We start from the raw sequence: 23,424 nt of genomic DNA, 5'->3' as shown, positions 1-23,424 counted from the left end.
TGTCACGTTGAAATTATCCACTGCCAACTCAACAGTACCTCATGAATATGTCCCCAAACCAGCAATGGTCCAAATACTGACGGCGAAAGGACATCACTGTAAATTCCTCCAGTCTGAAAACTGTTCCCCATGATTCACCATTTTCTTTCTCAGTAAATGTCATTTCCACACAGCCACTGCCCCTTTAGTCCCTTGGGCTTCAGTTTGGTTAACGAGCCTATGAAATGGTACTCTATCAAACTTTGAGAGTCCATATATTCACCATCAGTGGGGATTTATCACCTCAACTCTGAGGAACACCTCTGTGGTTAATTTATTATTCGTGTACATTTTACGTGTACTGACGTTTTTTAGCAGCAAAAACAAATTAATATGGTCGATAACTCCTTTAATAAAGGCACAATGAGCACTGGACTCCTGTAGAAAGTTAGATTAATTATGTATCAGTACAATAAATCATAACCTATATACAGGATCTCAGTACTCTCAGAATATAGGTTAATTGTGATAAATTAATTGAAAACCTATTAGCTTAAAACTAATTTTCCGAGGAACTAAATTGAAAGAGACTTTAATGTCTTTATTTTATCTATCATTTCCCAATATATTTTGTTACAATGCTTGCTCAAGTCAGTTTCCCAGAACAGATCCTCATTTTGGGAGTCTTCAGTTTTGGTAATATCTGACTCTTTCTACCCTAGAATCTGTAGCGATTGTTCAGTGAGTACTTCAAGATCTCCTGCTCTCTCTTTTGGCCTCGTTTAACTTGTGCATGTTGCTTCAGGAGCCCACCTTGAAGTTTTCACTCTTTCTCTGGTTCTTCAAAGCCTTTTTTACATTTGTCCTTTTAGAATCATAGGACAACAAAATGGTTGCACTCACAGAGGTAGGCATTTTGGCCCATCTAGTCCATGATGGCTCTCTGCAGGAGCCAATGAGCTGATCCTACACCCCACCCTTTCCCAGTAGCCCTGCAAAATTGTTTCTTGTCAGGTATCTGTCTGATTCCCTTGAAGGGATGCAGTGGTTGGGGATCAGGGAGGTGAGGGAAGGCAGGATGAAGATCTATGTTATGTTTCACAACAGGTGGAAGAAAACCATCAAACAGAAAAGGAAATTGGGAAATTATGTAAAAAAATTACCCAACATTTGTTGACAAGAAATTACTCAATGTTGAAGAGCTGACTACAGCGGTGGATAAGGGAATGTCTGTGAATATCATCTTCTTTAGACTTCTCGTAGGCATTAGGAAAACTCCCTTATGAGACCCTGTTCATCAGTTGGAAACTGTTAGAACCAAAGGCAGTATAATAGGGTCCTTTCTAAATGGTGCAAAACCAGAAACCATGATCGCCAAACGACCATGTGGGGATCTGCATGCACAGATCTTTAATGTGTCATGAATAGATAGAGTAAATAGTCAGAAAAGCCAATGGAATATTGACCTTTATATCTAGAAAACCAGACGACAAAGAGTAGAAGCAATGCTTTCGCCCAGGTGACCAGTACCTGCAGAGCTGCGCACTGCACATTCGGGAGGATACGGTTTATTTTTTGGAGGGACTTAAACAGTCATTGGTTTATGAGAATACCTGGACTCCAACAGTTAACCCGTGAAGAGAGATAACACACAGGTTCTATTTGCTGGAATTTTATAGATGATGGGGTGATGTAATTGATGTTGGCAAGATGGCAAGGGGAATAGAGGGAGGATTAACTTTTGCAAGTTTGGAAGTCCAGGACTAGGGAATTATCATATTCAAGCAAAGCCAGATCTTTCAGAAATGATGTTAGAAAATAGAGTTTCATACAAAGGAAGGTTTGGGCTTGCATATACAAATAGTATTTGCTGCTAGGCCAACTGTTAATTTTAAATGTATGATTGATTTTTTGTTATACAATGGTTATAAAGTGATAACTGAGTTAGATGGAGTTAGCTCTGGGAGCAACCTTGATCTTAATGAATGGCAGGCAGAACTTAAGTGTGGATCTGGGGGTTAAATTGCCTCCTGCTCTTTCTGCATTCCTAACTGTACTGTAACCCCAATGCTCATAAGTAATCAGCTAAGAAATGCTCTGTATTTCCCTAAATGGAACATTTGGTGTAACAGCGAAGTCACGAACATGTATGCATGCAGGTTCTAGCAAATTTTAGCATTGTCAGCAATGGCATCTCTTAATGCTGTCTGACACATAGTTCATAGCCTTAAATGTACCTTTATTGTTACTGACAAACTTACAACAACCATGTAAGGGGCAAAGGAAGAGAAGTTACATTACCTCGAGATGAGGACCAAAGGGTCTGTTTCCCTGCTGTACATCTCTATGACTCTAATAAAAATAAGAAGTGTTTGGGTGGAGCATTAACACTGATGTCGAGGTATTGTGTCAAATGGCCTGTATCTGTGCTGTACATTCTATCGTGTTCCAGTAAAAAAGAACAGAAACATAAAACAGGGGTTGAAGTTTACAGAATACTCTGGTCCCAACACCTGTCTAAAAGGTAGGGCAGGGTCTGCCACCAGTCCCAATGGTTGCCACACTGTAATTAAAGCAGGAAGCAATGCGAATCACTTGAAGGCAAGACTTTGTCCTAAGCTCAGGCAGAAGTCTGAATGGAATACTTCGCGTCAGCAGCCACAACTGAGTGTACATGCAGTGTGCTATCTACAGGAGGGCTGGGAAGCTCAGGTTCAGGAGTCTCATCAGAGGGATTGGGAGAGGAAAGTAGGTTAAAAGCAGATGGTGTACAAGTGCCAGCAGGGAGTCCCCAACCCTGATCAATCCCTTGCCTGACAGTAGCTCACACAGTTAGAACAACTGCACTTTCTGCATGATGTGGGCTTCCCTCTACCCTGGGGAATGTACCAACAGTGCCAGGATGACGCTAATCGCACTTTAATCATTATTAATAGAACCCCTCCTCTTTTCCCTTACTCCTAGTGAGTTTCCCACACACACATAAAATTTCAAACAGGCAACAAGGCAGCTTGCGGAGGAGAGTAAAATCTATTTCATGCATAAGATCTAATTAGATTGTACTATGGCTTTTATTTTGATGAGTGAAACCAACCACATTATCTCAGGAGCACATCCCGGGCCACTTCATGAATGGAAATAACAAATGTGTTGAATTGTCATCTCTGTTGGGCTCCATTGTAACATGTGTAGTCTCACAACGTGCGCTTTGTGGTGATACTTTTTTGGTGGAAGTCTTAAGAAACGGCAAACTGGCTGGCAACATCATATTTTGCAGGTTGTTCTGCAAATATAATCTCTCGTTTCCTGGAGCCGTACAGGAACGATAAATAACTGGATATTACTTGGCAAGCAGTGAGACGTGACAAATACCTCCCAAAACCAAACTGTCTCCGCCACCCCTCCATCAGGAAGGAGTTATGGGTTGCTCTGCTAAGTGGTACTAATGACCACAACTTGTAGCCCTAGACACTTGAATGCAAACATGTATGTAAAAGGCTTCTTTTCTTTATGACGTCACACAAAATAATTTTTTAAAGTAAATGCACTAGCTGTCTTGAACCACATTGATTATTGCAGTTGGATTTGTTATATTTCCTTGTACCAAGGTTGCATCTTTCCTCACAATCGTACAATGCTCCTCATTCGAATGTTTCTTTTTTAAATGTATGTGTACTTCCCTGATTGCTGTTTACAATGCTGATGGTCAATGCCTCCCCTGACTCGTTTAACATTTTATATCTCATTTCTACACATAGAAAATTAGCAAAGCAGGCAGTTCTTGAGAATGGGCATGACAACCTTATAGAGATGGATGTTTTTACTCCACCGTGTCATGATGGGAGTTACGGGGACGGGTATGTCATTCTGAAAAACTAAAGCAAAAAGTGATGTGAGCTGCCAGCACAGAATCCTGTTTATTGATGAACTGGAACTTCTTAATCCAAACTTGTTTTGTTTTGTTTTATTTTTGTTGACGACGTTAGTGTGACGTTTCAAGGCCAGAGAACTTTTCTCTGGTTTCTCTTCAGTACAATAAAACTAAATTTCTAATTTTAGCAAAACTTTGTCAAAAAGCAAGAAAGGAAAATCACTCGTCTGACAGCCTTGCAGCAACTCATTTTCCCATTCACACCAGCTAGTCTCCAGTACAGCACTTTCACCTGTTTAAGCCACTGGAGGTTTTTACTGTTTTGTTTATTAGTTGACACAGGGATCTGAACTGCATTTTTTCCTTCCAATTTGTGATTTCTTTTGTATCCAAAGTAAAGTTGAACCTGGGATTTTAGAGCATTTAAAAGCTATTCCATTTGAGTGGGTGTCAACATATGCAAATATGAGCATCGAGGTCACATTTAGATGTAACACAAGTGGAATTTAGTCTCCAAAATTTAAAATTCTGAACATTCTGGAAGGAACACAGCCTTGATGAGTTCAGGAGATGTTCCCTGTGACAAGGTGTTGACTGCAAGCTTCCAGGAGAAAAGGAAATTCAGAAATCTGCTCACTGGTTCCCTTGTCTACCTGGAGTTCTCTGGCCAGATTGTTACAGCAGAGGTGGGAAATGGGAGCTGAGACCCATCCTGGCCTCTGCAGCTGACCTGCCAAGACGGGGGTTTGATTTCCTTGGGGTCAGTGTCTGAATGACCCAAGAGACCAGTCAGTCACCAGAGAAATATACGGGCGCTGGGTCAGGAATGAACGCGGAAAGTCGGCCCCAAATTGGCAGCCAGCATCCATGTCTTAAACAAAAACTTCATCTTCAAAGCAGCCTGGGGCCTAAGATAGGACAGGGGAAACATTAGTTATTGAAATCTCATTGCTGCTGAGTCCCTTGTTTTTGAATCCAAACCTACATGCTTTTCCATCAGAAGAAACTGTTGCATTGTTGCCGTCCCTGTTATTCTCAGGTTAGCGCTAGCCATCACTACAGAGCATCTCTGTAGCTGCTAGGCCCAGTGACACTTCCAGCGAGTTGGAAGTTGAACACTTTTAACGAGCTTCCCAGTGACTTCAATGTGTCAGGTTAAAAAGGCAAACAACAATCTGTACTGCCCGTTCCCCACTTCCTTCAGCTCACCTTTCCCATATCCTCAGGAAGGTCAACAGAGACAAGAATGTATCTGCATCTGGCTCTCAGCCTCGCCATATTTTTTTTTGTTGCCACTCTGTCAGCATTTGTTCCCAATTCCGAAGTGGAAAATCCAGCCCCTTCAGTTTGTTCCTGTGTTTTCAACCAGGGGTTCATGGTTTGAAATCTCTTCCTCTCCCCCAGCCCCATCACGGGGTTCCAGGGTGACAGATGGCCCCTGGGTAATGAGCTGCCCACTTGTAGCTTGCAGTCACCTGATGTCACTGGACTCTCGAGGAAGTTCCAGCTGGAATGTGCTCTACATCTGCAGGGAAGACAAACTGTTCGCTCTGAGTTTGCTGAAGAGACATTTTATTTTACAAATCCTGCATAAGAGTGAACTCCACCTTACTGAGCTTCTGATGACATTAGCTTCTGAATAATGACAGGAAACAGAATTCCTTGCTCAATTTCCTTGCCTTTTCTTAGGAGTGCCAAATTGTTCCTGTTGCCATCCCAGGTTGTGCGCTCTCTGAGTATATTGCAATGGTCGTGTCCTGTATGTTGCAGTTCCACTGTGGGCAATAGGCTTGGCGACTGATCAGTTGGTCAGGCCTTGTTCTCCTTCTGTAGTCAGCCAGCTATGGCACCAGCATTGATTCTGTCTCTAGATAGGAAACGTTGAAATGAAAAAATAAAGGTAGTGCCTTTTGTGACCAAAACACAGCTCGAAGCACTGAAGCTGTCTGTCGTTATTTGTATGTATCTGAACAACTGGCTTGGATGCAGTGAAATCTCACGAGCAGAAACTGAGATTGACGAGGAATAGGACATAAATGGAGGATTCTCCTGTTTTTCCACCGTTATGTCTTTGTGTCCATCAGAAGAGTTCTCAGTTTGGTGTTTTGGGTGAGGGGCAGCAACTGGAACAATGTAGCAGTCCCTCGCTACTGGAATGGTCTGAACTGAGATGATTGACCAAATCCCCAAAATATGTTTGACCCCTCAACTTTCAGTCAGACCTGAGACTACTACCAAGTGACCCATGTTTTTATTATTCCAACCACACAATTACTTTGTCAATTGCTGATATACCTTCGCAGAAAATAGTCCCATAGTTCTCAGTATGCCATTGTGTGCAAAATCAATAGCAACTCTTTTTACTTCAGTAGCACCGCAAATGTAGAAAACATCTCAAGGTGCACTTCCAAATATAGCAGGCCAGCGGTAATGGCAGCAGGTTTGCAAGATCACACACATGTGGCTTGCAGGTTCAGCACATCCAAAGATAAGGGGGTTTGGTGGATTGGCCATGCTAAATTGCCTCGTAGTGTGCATGGATGTGCAGGCTAGGTGAATTAGTCAGGGGAAATGCAAGGTTATGGGTTGGGGAGGAGTGGGCTGCTCTTTGGAGGGTGGTGCAGACTCAGTTGGGCTCTATCAGAACTGCAGGGATGCTGAGTCACTGCAAAGACAACACAACATCGGCCTATATTGCCAGGGATATGGAGTATACTGTGAGGAAAGTCTTGTAACAGCTGGACAGGCTGTCAGTGAGACCACACCTGGGGTTACAATGTGAGGGCTACAACCAGAAGGCATAATCACAGAATAGGGAGTTTCCCATTTAAGGCAGAGATGATTTACTTACCACAGAGGCTTGGTTATTAAGTATATTCAAGACTGAGAGAGGTTATGGGGAATCAAGGGTTATGGGGAAAAGGTAGGGAAGTGAAGTTGAGAATGATCAGCTCAGGCATTGAATGGCAGTGCAGACCCATAGGCTGATCAACTTACTTCTGCTCCTATGGTTTAAAACAAGGCTCTTTGAAAGAAAACAAATATGTTTTTTTTCTGTGTGGATTAATAGTTATTGGAATTCTCTATCCTGAGAGTAGAGGAGACTGAGTCATTCAATATATTCAAGGAAGAGTTAGATTTTTGACCAACAAAGGAATGAACGATCATCAGGTATAGGTGGGACAGGCCCTAAGTGGAGTTGAACCTATGATCAGAGCAACCGTGCCCTTATTGCATGATGGATCATGGGCTTGAGGGGCCGAATGTCCTCCCAATGCCCCAGTTTCAAATGTTAAGTTCAGGCGCAGGTAAACCATTTACGACACTCATTTTGATTGCCCCCCCCCCCCACCACCACCACGTGAAAAACCTCTTTAAATCCTCTTGGTCACCCCCTCCTCCTTTGATTTTCCTTTTCAGTTCATTTTGTTCAGTCTCTGCTATGCAGCAGTAGACATTTGTTTTCTACATTATAGGCACCATAAAAATGAAATTGGCTCTTGTTGAATGAGGTAGAAGAGCTGGCAGGGTTGACCGTAGGCATGATCGAAGAAGAAGCTTTTGAGGGGAAGAAAGGGAGTTTTGGAACAGAAATTGCGGGTGTGAGCAAGGAAGAATGAAGCCCTAAAGGTGAAGCAGAGCTTGCACAGTGCAACCAGTTAATACAGCCTTGCAGATCCGAAACGGAGTGAGTAGCGATAGCTTATAATAGTCTCAAAAGCATTAAAGAGCCCTCATTTGCCAGAACCATGTATTTACCTAAAAATCCCATTTCCCTGGCTAGCAGACGAGTGATTTTGGGACTGATGGCTTACTCATTAAAAATGCCCAGACATTAGCATTATAATGGCAAAGTAATTTTAAGGACACAGACTGATTACATTGGAAGCTGCAGTAAAACTTAATTGGATTATATACCAGCTTACATCCCTTAGAAAGGAATACAATTTGTTAAAAATTGCAACCTGATTTTCCCCCGAAGCATTTTTGATCTTTGCCTTGCTGATAGCTCGTGTCACGGCTTGCATCGTTTTCTGTCTGTACTTTTTCAATTCCCTGTCCTGAATGTAGTCTTTGTTTGCATTAATGTCTCCAAAAAAAAGAGAAGTGCACTTGGGAATTGCTTCACTTTGCTAATTTTTTCTTTGTTGTTTCGCCCGTTACCTTTGATTTGCAACTGACCTGCCTGAATATTATTTAATTTACAAAATGGCATCAAATAAACCTGGCATTGAGTGATGTACTGGCTGCATGGAGGTTATAAGCGTGTTTCACAGTTCTCTTCTGTGCTGTTTTCTCTGCTGTATCTTGTCATTTAAATCACTATTTGCGCATTTTGTTAAACTTAGATCGATAACATCTGTCAGAACTTCGATGTAGATCTCATACGTTGGGTCAGGAAAGTTGTATGCTTGACCCCTCTCTCACCCCAGTTTGTTATGCTTTAGCTGGTTGCGATCAAAGTGGACATGGCAGTTAGCTCAGTTGGCTGGATGGCTGGTTTGTGATGCCAACAGCATGACATCAATTCCTGTGCCAGCTGATGTTATCATGAAAGTCCCACCTTCTCAATCCTGCCCCTCGCCTGAGGCATGGTGACCATCAGGTTAAACCACGACCAGCTGTCACTCTAGTGAGAGAACAGCTCCATGGTGACTTTATCATTTGCTGTGATACACTGGAATCGGTTTCAGCACTCATGGGCAACAGATCTCTCAAATCTTTCTGGTTAAACTCTCATGTAGATTTGGCTTGTCTCGATGAAGAAAAAGTGGCCATTTAGTGAAGGTTCATGTAGAGCATATTCTAGGAGCAGAGAGGACCCAGCTAGAAAATCTGAGAAAGAAATGTATAGCAAGGTCTGTTTGGGTAAAGTGTAGGTACTCATAAATGTCTTTGTTTGTGATGTTCACAAGAATGGAGGTAAGAATTGAACTCCAGACTCATGAGTGGAGATAACTATCATACTTTGCCACTGTCCATGAAACTGTCTCTTTAAATTGCACAAGGATAAATGAATCATTTTTAAGCAGATTTGTTTTGATGGCATCACAAGCTTGGAGATGGGAATAACAGCCACACAATCGCCAGGCACTGCCCTGGCATCCATATTATAATTGTTTCTGGTTAATGATAAGACCTCTTTATGAGAGATTGGACAGGTATTTTCATCAGTGAGATGATATTGCTGACAACAACCTGCATAGCAAGAGGATGAAACAGCTCATTTCAGGAGCCATTGTTACTTCACTGGGGAGATGTTTTACATAAAAATAGAAGGTGAAGCAGAATTTATGGAACAGAAGTAGGCCATTAGGTCTGTGCAGGTGTCTATACTCTACACAAGCCTCTCACCCTGTCATCACATCCTTCTATTCCGTAAACCCTCATCAACATGTCTACATCTTCTTTAAATGCATCAGTGCTATTCATTTCAGCTAGCCATTTTCTAACCAATGCAACACTGAATTCATGTTTAAAAACCTACATATTTGCAGCCTCTAGTTTTTGAGTCCCCAGTAAAAATTATCCCTTTGCCCTGTCAAACTGCAATCTGATGACCTGTCTGCCTTCTCCATTCTGGAGAAAAGAGCCCCCAGCCTGCTTACTCTTTCCCAATCATTATAACCTCTCAGTTCTGCTATCATCTTGGAAAACTGCCTTCCATTTTCTCAACAAGTCAGCTCACCACCACCTTCTCCAAGACAGCAGGGGACAGGCAAAGAATGCTGGGCCAGCCTGCAAAATCCATGTCCCATGAGTGAACAAAAAAGGCGGAAGTGGGTACTGCAGATGCTGGAGATTAGAATCAAGATTAGAGTGGTGCTGGAAAAGCACAGCAGGTCAGGCAGCATCCGAGGAACAAGAAAACCAATGTTTCAAGCTCTTCCTCAGGAATGAGGAATCAGGAACAAACAAAACCTTCTCCACAACATCTTTGTTTTTTTTAGTGTGATAACCCGAACTGTGCTCGGAACTACAAAGTGTGGAAAGTATTTTCCATCCTCTGTATTGGGAGCCAGGAAGTAAACTGCTCAAAGTCACACAGTACTAGATTCAAGCCCCCTCCCCCAGTTCTGGTCTCTCTGATTCATGTTCCAGGTTTTAGCTGTACTTGACACTCAGGTGTAAGATGTTTCAGTGACAGATTCAGTCATGACCTGATGAGATCAGGTCCTCACCATAAGTATGGGCTGCTCCATTGGAAATAGCTGACAAGATGCTTCAGCAGTTGACAGTAACCATTTTAAACTCTGAAGGATCCTCAGTACCTCAGACAGCTGCTGGATCTCAACAAAAAGAATCTAATGTACATCGGAAAATGAAAATCTCCCCTTCTCCCTGGTTTCTCTCCTCCACTGGATTTAATAACTCATGTTGGGTTGTAGTTCCACACCATTCATATGACCTTTCCAAGGGGGTGAAACTCTACCTTCCCTGGAATATTTCAACTGCCCCTTTTGCACACTGCATGAATTTTCCTTCTGTTCAGTTCAATGGAGTGGGAAGTTGTTCTGCCTGTAGGTGACCCATTTTTACACCCTTCTGTCATTAAGTATCTCCCCACACATATATTTAGTCAAAGGCAGTGAACTCTGGCAGAAGATTTCAGAGCACCAAACCTGAGTTCCATCTCAATCCTACCCAACATTCATAGCTGAGATCACTGAATAAGGAATACAGAGAAGACCATAACACACAGGAGCAGAAATTCAGCCGTTCAGTCCTTTGAGTCTGCTCTGCCATTCAATCATGGCTAATAAGTTTCTGAACCCCATTCTTCTGCTTACTCCCTGTAACCCTTGATCCCCTTGATATTCAAAAACCTATCTAGCTCAGTCTTAAATATACTCAATGACCTGGCCTCCACAGCCTTCTGCGGCAATGAATTCCATAGATTCACCACTCTCTGGCTGAAGAAGTTTCTCCTTCTCTCCATTCTAAAAGGTCTTCCCTTTACTCTAAGGCTGTGCCCTCAGGTCCTAGCCTCTCCTATCAATGAAAAAATCTTCCTAACATCTATTCTGTTCAGGCCATTCGGTATTCTGTATGTTTAAGTTAGATCTCTCCTCATCCTTCTAAACTTCATCGAGTGTAGACTCAGAGTATTCAAATATTCCTCATATGTTAAGCTTTTCATTCCTGGGACCGTTCTCGTGAACCTCCTCTGGACACGCTCCATGGCCAGTACATTCTTCTGGAGATATTGGGCCCAAAACTGCACACAGTACTCCAAATGTGGTCTGACCAGAGTCTTATAGAGCCTCAGAAGTACATTCCTGCTTTTATATTCAAATCCCCTCAAAATAAATACCATTGTTGCATTTGCCTTCCAAACTATTAACTCAACCTGCAAACTTACAATGAGAGATGCTGAACTAGAATTCCCAAGTCTCATTGCACTTCAGACTTCTGAATTTTCTCCCCATTTCCCTTCCAGAGGTACTGAGGTGACCTAACGAAGGGACAAAAATCCAAAAGCTTATGTTTTCAAATAAACCTGATGGTCTATAACCTGGTGTCGTCTGACTTCTGACCTTGTCCCACTCAGTCCAAGACCAGCACCCAACATCATAGGTACCAAGAGGTCAATTGAAGAGCTCTCAGCAGTGTCCAATCACATAAGGGCCAACCTTGAAGACATTGGTTCATTTCCAATGGCCTGTATTTATATCCACAATAGCAAGCAACGTATATTCATGAGTGAATTACATTTTCCGAGGCAAAGGATGCAGGAACTGAAGAATTGGTGCTTGTCTCTAATGTTCTTTGTTCGTGTTGACCCACTGTCAAATTATATGCCCACATAATCTTGAAACAAATAGTACCACACACTGATGTTAAAATTCAACTGGATTCATTGCTTTAAACGCTAATTGTCACAAAAAATGCTGATGAAGAACAGCAGTAGGGTAAGATAGTGTATAATGTGGAGCAGATGTTTGTGTGGAAAGCAGATGCAAGCAGGGAGTGTGTGTGTGTGTGTGTGTTGTCCCTGCATGCCTCTGTGTTGGACGTTTCCCATCACGGAGGTGCCCCAAACTCAAACAGTCTTTACCTTGTGACTGCTTTTAAGAGGACTCCAATATGCTCACCGACAAGCGACTGGTGTGGTGCAGTGGTATCTTCCTGCAACTGGGCCAGGACGCCAGGTTTCAGATGGCTGTCATCATGTGCCTGAATAGGTTCAGTGAAATAAATATACTTGACTGTGAAGAGGGTCTTGTGACTCAATGGTAGTGTCCCTCCTCTGAGCCAGGAGGTTTCTGGTCCCATCTGCTCTATGAGTGTGTAATAATGTCTCTGAGCAGATTGACTCAGAAAATGTCTACATTCAACTACTGATTACCACTTAACACTGCTGGGAGGCTCAGTGTAAAAAAAAACCTGACCTCCCTTTCATCAGATGCACCTGACTGCCCCAAGCTGATGAGAGGGAACTTGGCATTATCTCTAAACTTGCCTTCGACTTTAGTCTGATTAAAAAGACACATATCTCAGTTGGACACCCGTGCTACATGACACAGAGCCTAGTGCTGAAAGTGCAGAGCCATTTACATGAGTCCTGATGTAGATAAAATCAAGCCCTTTTGTGTTGCTTGTTCTATTCAGTCTCAAATTGAGATGTTTTTGCTCAGGACTGAACTCTTCCTTTGTAACACTTCAATGCAATAGTTGGAAACATTCAAATGAACAGCCAATAATTCTTGCAAAATACCTTTATGAAAATTAATTTCATCAGGTGTCTGATTTTGTTGAAAACGTTGAACTGAAGTCTCTCAGAATTATTCTAAAAACTCTTTAGCAGTTAAACAATTATTTGGAACTTTTGTGTATGTAGAAGTAAATACGTGGTTACAGATTCTTAAGGCACTCAAAGCAATCATTCTCTGGTAAAGTAGAATTGCTGTTCTTACCCTCTCCTTATTAAGGAAGAATGTTATGTGTGTTGGGTAAATATTTCCATTCATTCAGTGTCAGAGATGCCTTGTGGAGTACTCTGTGTGTGAACACTCCTGGAAACCTGGAGTGAGTGTTTTTTTTTTATCCTAATGCCATTACCAAGCCCTTCAGCCAGCTTCAGTTGCCTTGTCCATCCTGTGCACATTAGCATGTTTGTACACTCCGCTCGCCTGTGCGAAACCCCGTGCACTTTATCGCTGAGCACCATTGCTGGTTTCTATGTCTTGCTTGCATTTCCTCATATTCCTTCTCCACACTTTTTCTTTCCAGGCATTTCCTCTTCAAAACCGGAACAGGAACGACGCCGTTGTTCAGCACAGCCTCGCCTGGTTACACCATGGCCTCAAGTGCCGTCTACTCGCCACCTCCACGTCCACTGCCGAGGAACACTCTTTCCAGAAGTGCTTTTAAGTTCAAAAAATCATCCAAGTACTGCAGTTGGAAGTGCACAGCCCTGTGTGCAGTTGGTGTGTCAGTCATACTGGCGGTGCTGTTGTCTTACTTCGTAGGTAAGTGCTCAACCCCACATCATTAGTTCGGTTGTGTTTTTCGATTGTCTCTGTGGAAACAGACGTGATTTCTGAATGATTTACGGCATTATTTATATCGAAAGGTCACTACAAAATTGGAGAAGTTGTTATGATGTTTCCAAAAGGTCTGACATCAGTGATCTGCTGGAAGCTTTCTTTCCCTTTGGGGAGAACGTTCTCTACTATTGTTTCATTTTGATGGCTTCCCTTGTGAGCTCCGTTGATATTTGAAGATGTCTAGTGCATGACCCAGTCACTTACTGAGTTGATGGCTGTATGTCAGCCCGGATTGAAAAAGAAAGTAAAAGTTACCAAATGCTCAGAAACAAGAAAAGTCCCACCTGTGTAGTTTATTGTTAGATCCTGGAATAAACCAGGTTTTCAGTCTACCTCCCTCTCAACCAGAAAAGTTTGGAATTTTACATAAAAAAATTCAAGCTGTTGTGCAAATCCCAAAGTGAATACAAAATAAATAAGTCATGGACAGATCAAGGCATATTTATTATTGTCATTGCTGTATATTTTTAAAGAAAAATGCCATTTGTAGTGGAAATGATGGATATATTCCTGCATTTGTAATTCTATCCATCTATACAAGATTTAGCAATGTGCATTGTACGTCAATAGTACGATGTTGTCTTTATAATCTCCCAGTCAGTTAGCAACAGTTGTTCTCTCTGCCTCAAACTAGGGCTCAGCAAAACAAGGCAAGGGTCTTGGTCCAAATTGCTGAGTCGTTGCGCACGTTGGACAATGTAAATGTGCAAGCATCTAGTCAGCCTTAACTAATGATTCCCACAGATTCATGTCCTCCTGTCACTTACTGTCCAATTTCAACTCATGTAGAATGGCTACTTGGCTGGGGGCTAGGGAATAGCCAGCCCTTGTAGATTGCAGATCTGGAATTAGTCAGAATAGAGGAATATTATATTCCAGTCTTGTATTTTCCCACCCCACCACTGGGAGGTCACATTCAATTCCAGTTGGTTATTGGAAACAGAATGCGATGTCTCAGGACACAGATTCCCAGCTTTAGTTCAGTTACAAGATGTTATTAAAAAGGAAAGTATCTCCAGAAACAGATTACTAAAGCTGACAGTCTGCCACCCCGAGTGTGAAATAAAAATCTGTGCATGTGTGAAGTAGAAAAGTAATTTTGTTTCATTGCAAGCACTCCCCTGCAGTCCAGTGGAAAAAGGCATATTGGAAGGTGATGGTGTAATGGTAATGGTCCCTGGGCTTCTAATGCATGCCAGTGTTCTGGAGACATAGATTCAAGTCCAACAATGACAGAAAGTGAAATTTAAATTCAATAAAAATCTGGAATTATAAAGGGAACCTTAAGGTGACTCTGCAACCATTGTTAATTATTGTTTAAAAGATGACAGCCCAGTTGGGTCATCAATGTCTTTTTCGGAAGGAGGTTTCCTGTCCTTGCCTGGTCTGGCCTGGTCTAACTGCTCCTTAGACAATTAGAGATGGACAATAAATGCTGGCCTAGCAAGCAATACCCACATCCGATCAGTGAACAAAAAAGTTGCTACCATATGATTTGACTGATGTTTGAAAGACTGGCTTTGATCGGACGTATTTATGTGAAAAAGTATGTTAAAAGAAACATGCAAAGAATTAATTTTAATTTATTTAACATGAGAGAAAATAATTCTAGAGTACAGTTGCATGGACAAACATGGACGCCCAATCCTATAATCTGTACTGAGATAGATAACTAACTCAACTCCTTTTGATGTCTTTGGTTGAGAGTTGAATTTTGACTAGGACGTTGGGAGGGCTGATGTCCTGGGCTTCAAAATATACTGTCATATTAATTACATCTAATGAGGCTGTGATTTCACATTGATACTTGCTGCTTTGAACACCATGTAACCTCTGACAGTTTTTTGTAGAAATATGGCATAAATTATTATTACTCTCACATTTTCAAATGGAGGACAACAGAACCCCAAAGTGTGAAGTTGGCACTGTGTTCTCCTGATGAATACATTTGCCAGCTGGCTGCAGTTCCTCACAAGCTATCGAATTGTCAGCCTTACAAAGAAATATACATTCTCGCCACAGTCCCTTCACTCTCAGACGCTGTGCACTATTCTTGGTCATTTGTTTTCACTGGTCCTAGCAGCACTACGCAGAGGTTAGACACCAATGTTGTAATTTAAGCAAAAGAAATGAATCCTGATCTTGTTATCTAAGAAAAGCTATTCTGATCTCAGATATAGTACAGAGAAGGTTCACTGGGCTGATCCCATGTCTGGAGGGATTGTCTTTTGAGGAGAGGTGAGTCGAATGGACCTGTACTTATTGGAATTTAGAAGATTGAGAGGAAACCTTATTGAACCATGCAGGGTTCTTGGGAGTGGGGGAGGGGAGTGACAGAGTAGATGCTAAGAGGTTGTTTCTTTGTGTGCAGGAGTCTGCATTCTGTTCTATTAACCCAGTGTACTTATGTAAGGTATGTTTAGTATGGATAGCACACAAAGCAATATTTCTCACTGTATCCTGGTATGTGGTGACAATAGTAAATCAAATCAAATCAATTCAAGGACAAGCGTACATAATTCAGAATAAGAAATTGTCCAGTCGAGAGAGAAGTGAGGAAGATTTGTTTCACTCACAGAGTAACGAATCTGTGGAATTCTTTACAACGGAGGGATGTCAAGTATATTCAGGCAGAGACAGATTTCTAATTATGAAGGGAATTAAGGGTTATGGGCAAAAAGCAGAAAAGTGGAGTTGAAGATGATCAGATCAACCATGAAGTCATTGAATGGTAGAACAGATTTAAAGGGCTGAATGGCCTACTGTGTTCCTATGTCTGATGGTCCTGTGGACTCAGGTCGCATTAATCAAAAGCTCTGACAGTTTTAAGACCCACAAAATAAAAGGATCTTCTATCTGTCAGGTTTTTCTGAAAGCAAAGCAAAGAGGTTTGTTAATGGTGGGAATACCACGTACCAGGAATTTCCTCAGAGCTCCATCAGTCGCTGCCATAATCCATCGCAGCGCAGAGAGTGCACTACACATCTGAATAGTTTACAATAACAGAGCAGAAGCTGCTCTGAGGAAATCCCTTGACATTTGGTCAGCTCTTATTGGCCCCTGTACAATTTAAATGTGCTGCAAATAGCTGAGAAATGGTCATCCTCTCCCGTCATTTGTCAACGGTTCAGCTCAGTGCTGCCTTTCCAGTGCTAGCCATAAAGGGATAATGTTCCATAATCTCGGTGGCTTTGTTATTTAAAATTCTCTGTCCCAGAGGCCTAGTGTGTCAATCAAACCAAGGATCTCAATAAGTAATTAGTGCTATATGGTGTAGTTTAAAACCTCTCACTCAGAGATGTCTAATATATCCTTGGATAAGGCAGGGATCCAAATATTCTTGTAGATTTTAAGGGACTTGCTTTTCAATGAACCTCCATGATTGGGAGAAGAGGAGCCCCTCTATGGACCCCACATGTTGAATTCCATATTGTCTCTGCCAACAATAACATTGACACCAATAACACTTGTTGCTTTCCAATACTCATTTGTTTTTATACCTTTTCAGTTTTATTTTGGAGAAATTACTGGATGGATACTTCAGGACATCTCTTTCCATATAAAGAAATAGAAATGTGTATTTAGGTGGGATCAATTGGATGCTCAGTCAGAATGCTGTTCTGATGAACATCGCAATTAGCTTGTGCATAGCAAGATCCCATTAATAGCAGTGAGTTGCGGTCATCTAATCGTTTTGGTGGAAAATAAATGTCAGGCAGGGCACCATCACATAAGACCATCAGATATAAGAGCAGAATTAGGCCATTCTGCCCATCAAGTCTGCTATTCAATCATGGCTGTTATTAGATTAGATTTTTTTAGATTTAGATTTCATTACAGTGTGGAAACCCCATTTTACTGTCTTCTCCCTGTAATCCTCGATTCCCTTACTAATCAAGAACCTATCTATCTTCCTCTGTCTTGAATACACTCAATGACTTGGCCTCCACAGTCTCCAGTGGCAATGAGTACAGCAGAGTGGCCACCTTCTGGCTGAATAAATTCCTTCACATCTCAGTTCTGAAGGGTCGTCCCTTCACTCTGAGGTTTACCCTCAAGTCCTGTTCTCTCCGACTAATTGAAACATCATCTCCATGTCCACTCTATCCAGGCCTTGCAGTATTCTGTAAGTTTCAAGGAAATCCCCCCTCCCCCATCATCCTTCCAAACTCCATCAATCATAGCCCCAGAGTCCTCAACTGTTCTTGCTATGACAATTCCTGCTCTTCAGATAATCATCTAAGGTTTAAATTACCCCCCCCCCCCCCTTGCCCGCAGCCAGAAATCAGCATGATGAAATGGATTCAGCCCCTTCCTGGCTTTTAAGCCTGGGGTTCAGAGCCACCGGCTCTACCTGAAGCGCACCCCCATAGTGTGCAGGCATCTGAGAGAGTCAGTCAGGTTAACCTCTCATGGTAAACCTTCCAACAATGCAGCACACAGATCATTGCAGCACTGAAGCATCAATCTTGAAAATGTGACCAATTCCCAGGGTAAAGTTTGAACACATTAGTTTGAGGAAATGGTGCTGCCACTGAGCTGTGAAGATGCAATAGCTTTAAGAGGTGCATTTTGTTTTGCATATTTTCTATTAAGAAAGGTTGAGACAAAGTTAACGATGGTCAAAACCACGGCAATCATGTAAAGACCTTGTGAGGCCTTAGAGTTTTTTTTTTAACTTCAAACAGAAGCAGCATGAAAGGCTGGAGTCAAGCTCCCAGAGAACCAAGATTTTACTTTAACTTTCAGTAGCTGTTAGGGTTTGGAAGCTGCTATACACCACTCCCTGCTACAACAAAACACTTGAGTTTTCTCCCTCTCTCTCTCTCTCTCTCTCTCGAGTTTTCTCTTGATGTCCTTTCCTCCTGGACTGGAGAATTTCATGTGAGACAGTCTATTTTACTGAATTTGCCTTTACCAAGGGTGTATTTATGGGATGCTACTATGTTGGAACAATTGCTGTTAAGTAGTTAAATAATTCATTATACTATTAAGTTTTCCAATAGAGTTAAAGTTAGGCCAATTCTTCTTTCTTTTGTTCGTATGCTAACTGTAGTGTAAGAATAAACTGTGTTTTGCCTCAAGCCTGATAGTTTGATCAATCAAGTTGCGTCCGGAACACACTGCCTCACACTTGCTTTTAAACATAAGAAAAAGTTGTGTCCAGGCTATCTTCTTAATGTATTTTGAGGGAGTTGGGTTGGTCCATAGCAGTGCCCAGTGACATTTTGTGCATTTAGTAAGAGAAATCCGTTTGAATTTGAAACTAAACATTTTTGTTGTCAAGCAAAACAACAGTGTAGATGGAGTTTGATATAAGCTCAGTATTTGGGCTGAGCTGGCTTGTAAGTGTGCAGTTGAGTCCAGTCCATGCTGAAGGGCATCGGAGTTTGGTGTTTTCTGCTTGTTTTAGGTGCACCCCTGTACTAAGTCAGTTTGATCGACTCGCCAGAGGAGGCTGAAATTTGCACTCACAAACCATCTATTTCAACTCTCTTCTGGGGCATATTTATGTAACATCATTTCACTTATGTACTGGTTTATTTCCTCAATGCACATTTCAGTGGAAGGAAAATGTAATTAGAGTCACAGCGAGCTTCAGCTGCAATTCTGTTTATGCTGGGAGGAATGAAGCAGAGTAAAAACTTAGGGTTGAGTGGATACCAGGTACCTGCTCTTGGCTGTGTAAGCCATTGGCAATACAGTAGTGGGTTGCTTCTTTAGGACAAGGTATCAGCTTCATTGCATTATGTTCACAGCTAGCGTGCAGTGTACCTTTAAGGCAAAATCTTATGGTTGGATCATGGTGTCAGGATGTGACTGTGGATAATAAAATCTCCATCTTACTGAGTCCTCTTGCATTGTGATGCGCTGAGTGAAGTGTGCACCAGTTACGATCTGAAACGTACAAAAAACGTACAGAACACACAGCGAGTAGTTACGGTTTGGAATGCACTGCTTGAAAGTGTGGTTGAGGCGGGTTCAATTGAGACATTCAAGAAAGCTTTGTAAACGGTGTGCAGCAATAGAGGGTCAAGGCAGAAAATTAGCACTAGCTAAGTAAACAGGAGCAAGCACAGTGGACCAAATAGTCTCCTTCCGCACCATTAACAATTCTGCAAATTGCTTAATGTTAGCTGAGAAACACAAACATCTCCCCCCACCCCCCACCTCCAATTTTTGTGATATGTGTAGGTACTGAGAGCTGTCATAAAAGCCGATTGATTCTTTCAGGACTATGTTACACTCATCTCATCAAAGCTAGCTTAACTTGCACCACATCAGCTACGAATGCCTTGCTGAAGGTAAAAAGCCCATCACTGCAGGTACAGGAGATCATGAAGGCAGCACAGATCTGCGTCAACAGTTTAATAAAGAAACAGTACTTGACGCCAGGTATCACATCAAGCCTCAGCACCTGCAAAGTGGTCAGTTGCCCTCAGGAAAGTTGAGAAATTGTTGAGAAGCATTGCTAATACCCTCATTATATAACAGGAAATTAGTAGCCTATTAGAATAATTTCTTCAAGATATTCTGTGTTACCAGAGCCATCCCGAGTCAATTTCATGCTGATAGCTAATGAACTGAATGGTGCAAGTTCAGTCAGTACCAGGGAGACATAATGTTCAGAAGCATGGCTAATTTGTTTGAAGAGTGAAGACTTTAAAATAAACTGAAGCATTTGCAGCAAATTTCTGCCACCCCCACTCCCCACCCCCAACACGAAGCATTAGGCTGCCTCATCCTCTCCACCAATCCTTACTCCCATCCCACCCCACTACAAACTCCTCTGTATACCCCGAGTCACTTAACTGATTGTAAGGGTATTTTCCAATGGATCCTTAATTGTGGCCTAATGTCAACCCGATTTCCCGTCCTGCATGCCAGTCACACCTGGTTTTGATCAGAAAGCTAAACATGGAACTGAGGCCTAGGAGTGGGTATGGACTGCACTGCCTGGAATTGGGTGGAGGCAGTTCAGTTGAGGCATTCAAGAAAGCATTGGTTAATTATTTGTATGGAAGCTATTGTATATTATTTGTATATAAAGACATGGGGGCAGCACAGTGGCTCAGTGGTTAGCACTGCACCCTCACAGCACCAGGAACTGTCTGTGTAAAGTTTACACATTCTTCCCGTGTGGGTTTCCTCTGGGTGCTCTAGTTTCCTCCCACAGGCAAAAGATGTGCAGGCAAGGTGGATTGGCAATGCTAAATTGCCAGGGATGTGTAGGCTAGGTGGATTAGCCATGGGGAACATGTTGGCTAAAGGGATGGGGTGGGGTTTTGGTGGAATGCCTTTCAAAGGGTCGGTATGGACTTGATGGGCTGAATGGCCTGCGTCCAGACCAGAGATTCTATGGAGACAAAAGCTCTCTGCTATTATCAGAGGAGTGAAATTTGTAATGTCGCCAAGTTGCTACAGTACCGATGGAATGACAGAAAATGTGACACTGATTTGAATGTGCAACACTGGCTCTCGGCCAGCTCCCCTTGTGCTTGTGTTCCCAACTCTTCAAAGTGCAGGCATTCCATTGGAACATGATCAAAAGAACTTACAACACTTGCTTCACACCTAGAACTGAATTATATATTACCTCTCTAAAGTCTGAACCTTGCACCTATTCCCAAATATGCTGCTACTTGACCCAGAGATTGCTTCAAAGTTGGGCTTTTTCACCACAGTTCTTGTCATCAAGCTTTTTCTCCCTACCTGCCCACCACACACATACACCCCATCTTCTCCATCATTTCAAATACTTCCTAAATCAGTGTATGCTGACCAGTAATGAGGTGGTAATGTACAAAGCCAAGGTACTGTATGTTGAAGGGACAGGGTTGACAGTAGTGGGTGTGCACAGTGTTAGGTTTAGCATTTTTATTGGCTTAAAACGGTGTTTGGAAAATTTCCAGAAAGTTATGCAAACAAAAATTTTAGTCTTTTGGACTGTCTTTATGTCTCAAGATATGAAGGCATTAATTAGTATTGGCTATATTATTATTATTACTTTTGATGTGTTTTTATAATCAATCAAATATAGACAAACTCAAGCCACAAACCCCACCTCTTTTTATGCTGTGCCTAAAATCCAGATACAGATTCAGCAAAAGGCAGCATCAGTCATGACATCCCTTGTTACCTTTATGTGGTACCCACAGATTCATAGCTTCCAGTGTGTTCAATTAAAAAAACACATACATTTGTATAATTCCTTTCTCAATCCTCAAGGCCATCCGATACAGGGATGGATTTTTTTTAACCTTCTGCCTTAGAACCAAGTTGTGCAGTGAAAGTTTGTTGGGGTCCAACATGTGAAATTTTGTTAAAACTGGAGCATGTTAAAAAGAAAACTCGTAAATTAGTAAAATTGAATAACAGCATTACAGATCTCTAAGATATTTTGGAGGTGTCGTCCCAGTTGTAAAGTAGGAAATGTTGCAGCCAGTTTGCAAACAGCAAACTCCAACATAGAGTAAATTGCTTACAGCCAGATGACCTGTTTCAGTCATGTTGTGTAACTATAAATCTTGACCAGGGCTTGATAAAGAATGCTCTTTACTTTTTTTTGCCTTCACCTGAGGGCAGATGCTGTCTTGGTTTCAGTTTCATCCAAAAGTCAACAGCTCGAATGGTGTGCCAGTCCCTCAGTCCTGGAATGAGAACTGAAGTTATGTTCAAGTCTCTCGGACTTGAACAATCCAATCTTCCAACTTAAGGGTGAGACTGCTACCATTGACCACCTCATTGGAGTGGAATGTTAACAATCCCCATTAGAGACTGATAACTAAAGAAGAAATATGAACTCTGAATTAGTAGTTGAAAGACTATTTCAAACTTTTTATGTTTAAGGCGTTTACTGTAACAACAGACGAAAAGCATAACTGACGTTATGGACAACGTATATGTGCTACAACAAAACAGAATGCCATCCCTCCTTATTTTTAGCCCAAATGAAAAACACACTTCACAGGTATACTTTACTTTAGGAATAGATGCTGGAGAGTCAGAGTCGAAAAGGGCGGTGCTGGAAAATCACAGCAGGTCAGGCAGCATCCGAGGAGCGGGAGAGTCAACATTTCGGGTGTAAACCCTTCATCATGCTTTTGGAGGGGGAAGGAGGCTGAGAGAAAAGTAGAGGGAGTGGGGAAAAGGTCGATGCAGGTAGGAGGTGATTGTGATAGGGCGGAGGGGAGGGTGGAGCTGATATGTAGGAAGGAAGATGGACAGTTCAAGAGGGTAGTGCTGAGTTGGAGGGTTGCCAACCACTTCATCTCCCCCTCCTGCTCTCCACAAGGACATGTAAATCCTGGGCCTCCTCCACCACCAAATCAAAGCCACCCGCAACTGGAGGACGAATACCTCATCTTCTGCCTTGGGACCCTCCAATCACGTGGTGTCAACATTGACTTCGCCAGTTGCCAAATCTCTCCACATCCCACCCCATCCCAGATCCAACCCTCCAACTCAGCTTGGCCCTCTTGACCTGTCCTCCCTATCCATCTTCCTTCCCACCTTTCTGCTCCACCAAACTATTTCAATCACCTCCTACCTGCACCCACCTATTCCCATCCCACCTACCTTTCCCCCAGCCCCACACCACCCCCCTATTTATCACTCAGGCCCCATCCCACTCCACGTTCCTGATGAAGAACTTATGCCCGAAACTTCGACTCTCCTGCTCCTCGGCTGCAGCTTGACCTGCTACGCTTTTCCAGCACTACACTTTTCGACTCTGTACTCAAGGCAGACATTCATTTTTGTTTCAGAATTAATCCAATTCTTAGGTTCTCAGGATTTATTCCCATTGTTTTCTCTTCGCAGACTTATAACATGTAAACTGGTTTTCACAGTGAGACTTGCCTTTCCTTGAGTTTAGATCAGAGTGGAAAAGCACAGCAGCATCCGAGGAGCAGGAAAATCGATGTTTCGGGCAAAAGCCCTTCATCAGACCTGCTGTACTTTTCCAGCAAAACTCTGATCTAAACTCTGGTTTCCAGCATTTGCAGTCCTCACTTTTGCCTA

General features: G+C 42.3%; 1 protein-coding gene across 20 annotated transcripts in view; it reads left to right on the top strand.

Annotated features, from left to right (window-relative positions):
• Window positions 1-23,424, top strand: part of LOC122557375 (teneurin-3) — a 2,678,940-nt gene that overhangs the window by 2,454,929 nt on the left and 200,587 nt on the right. For 13 of the 20 annotated variants that reach the window (XM_043705048.2, XM_043705074.2, XM_043705115.2 and 10 more), the window contains 2 exons: window positions 3,738-3,836; window positions 13,085-13,323. In XM_043705048.2, the coding sequence (XP_043560983.1) occupies window positions 3,738-3,836; window positions 13,085-13,323 (338 nt within the window). The remainder of the gene's footprint in view (window positions 1-3,737; window positions 3,837-13,084; window positions 13,324-23,424) is intronic. The other 7 variants (XM_043705164.2, XM_043705190.2, XM_043705182.2 and 4 more) reach the window with 1 other exon arrangement.

The sequence above is a fragment of the Chiloscyllium plagiosum genome, unplaced genomic scaffold (assembly GCF_037043375.1).
Source record: "Chiloscyllium plagiosum isolate Xiang-an unplaced genomic scaffold, Cpla_swu_hap1 HiC_scaffold_2, whole genome shotgun sequence".
Lineage (NCBI taxonomy): Eukaryota > Metazoa > Chordata > Chondrichthyes > Orectolobiformes > Hemiscylliidae > Chiloscyllium > Chiloscyllium plagiosum.
This window is presented reverse-complemented; position numbering and strand designations above follow the sequence as displayed.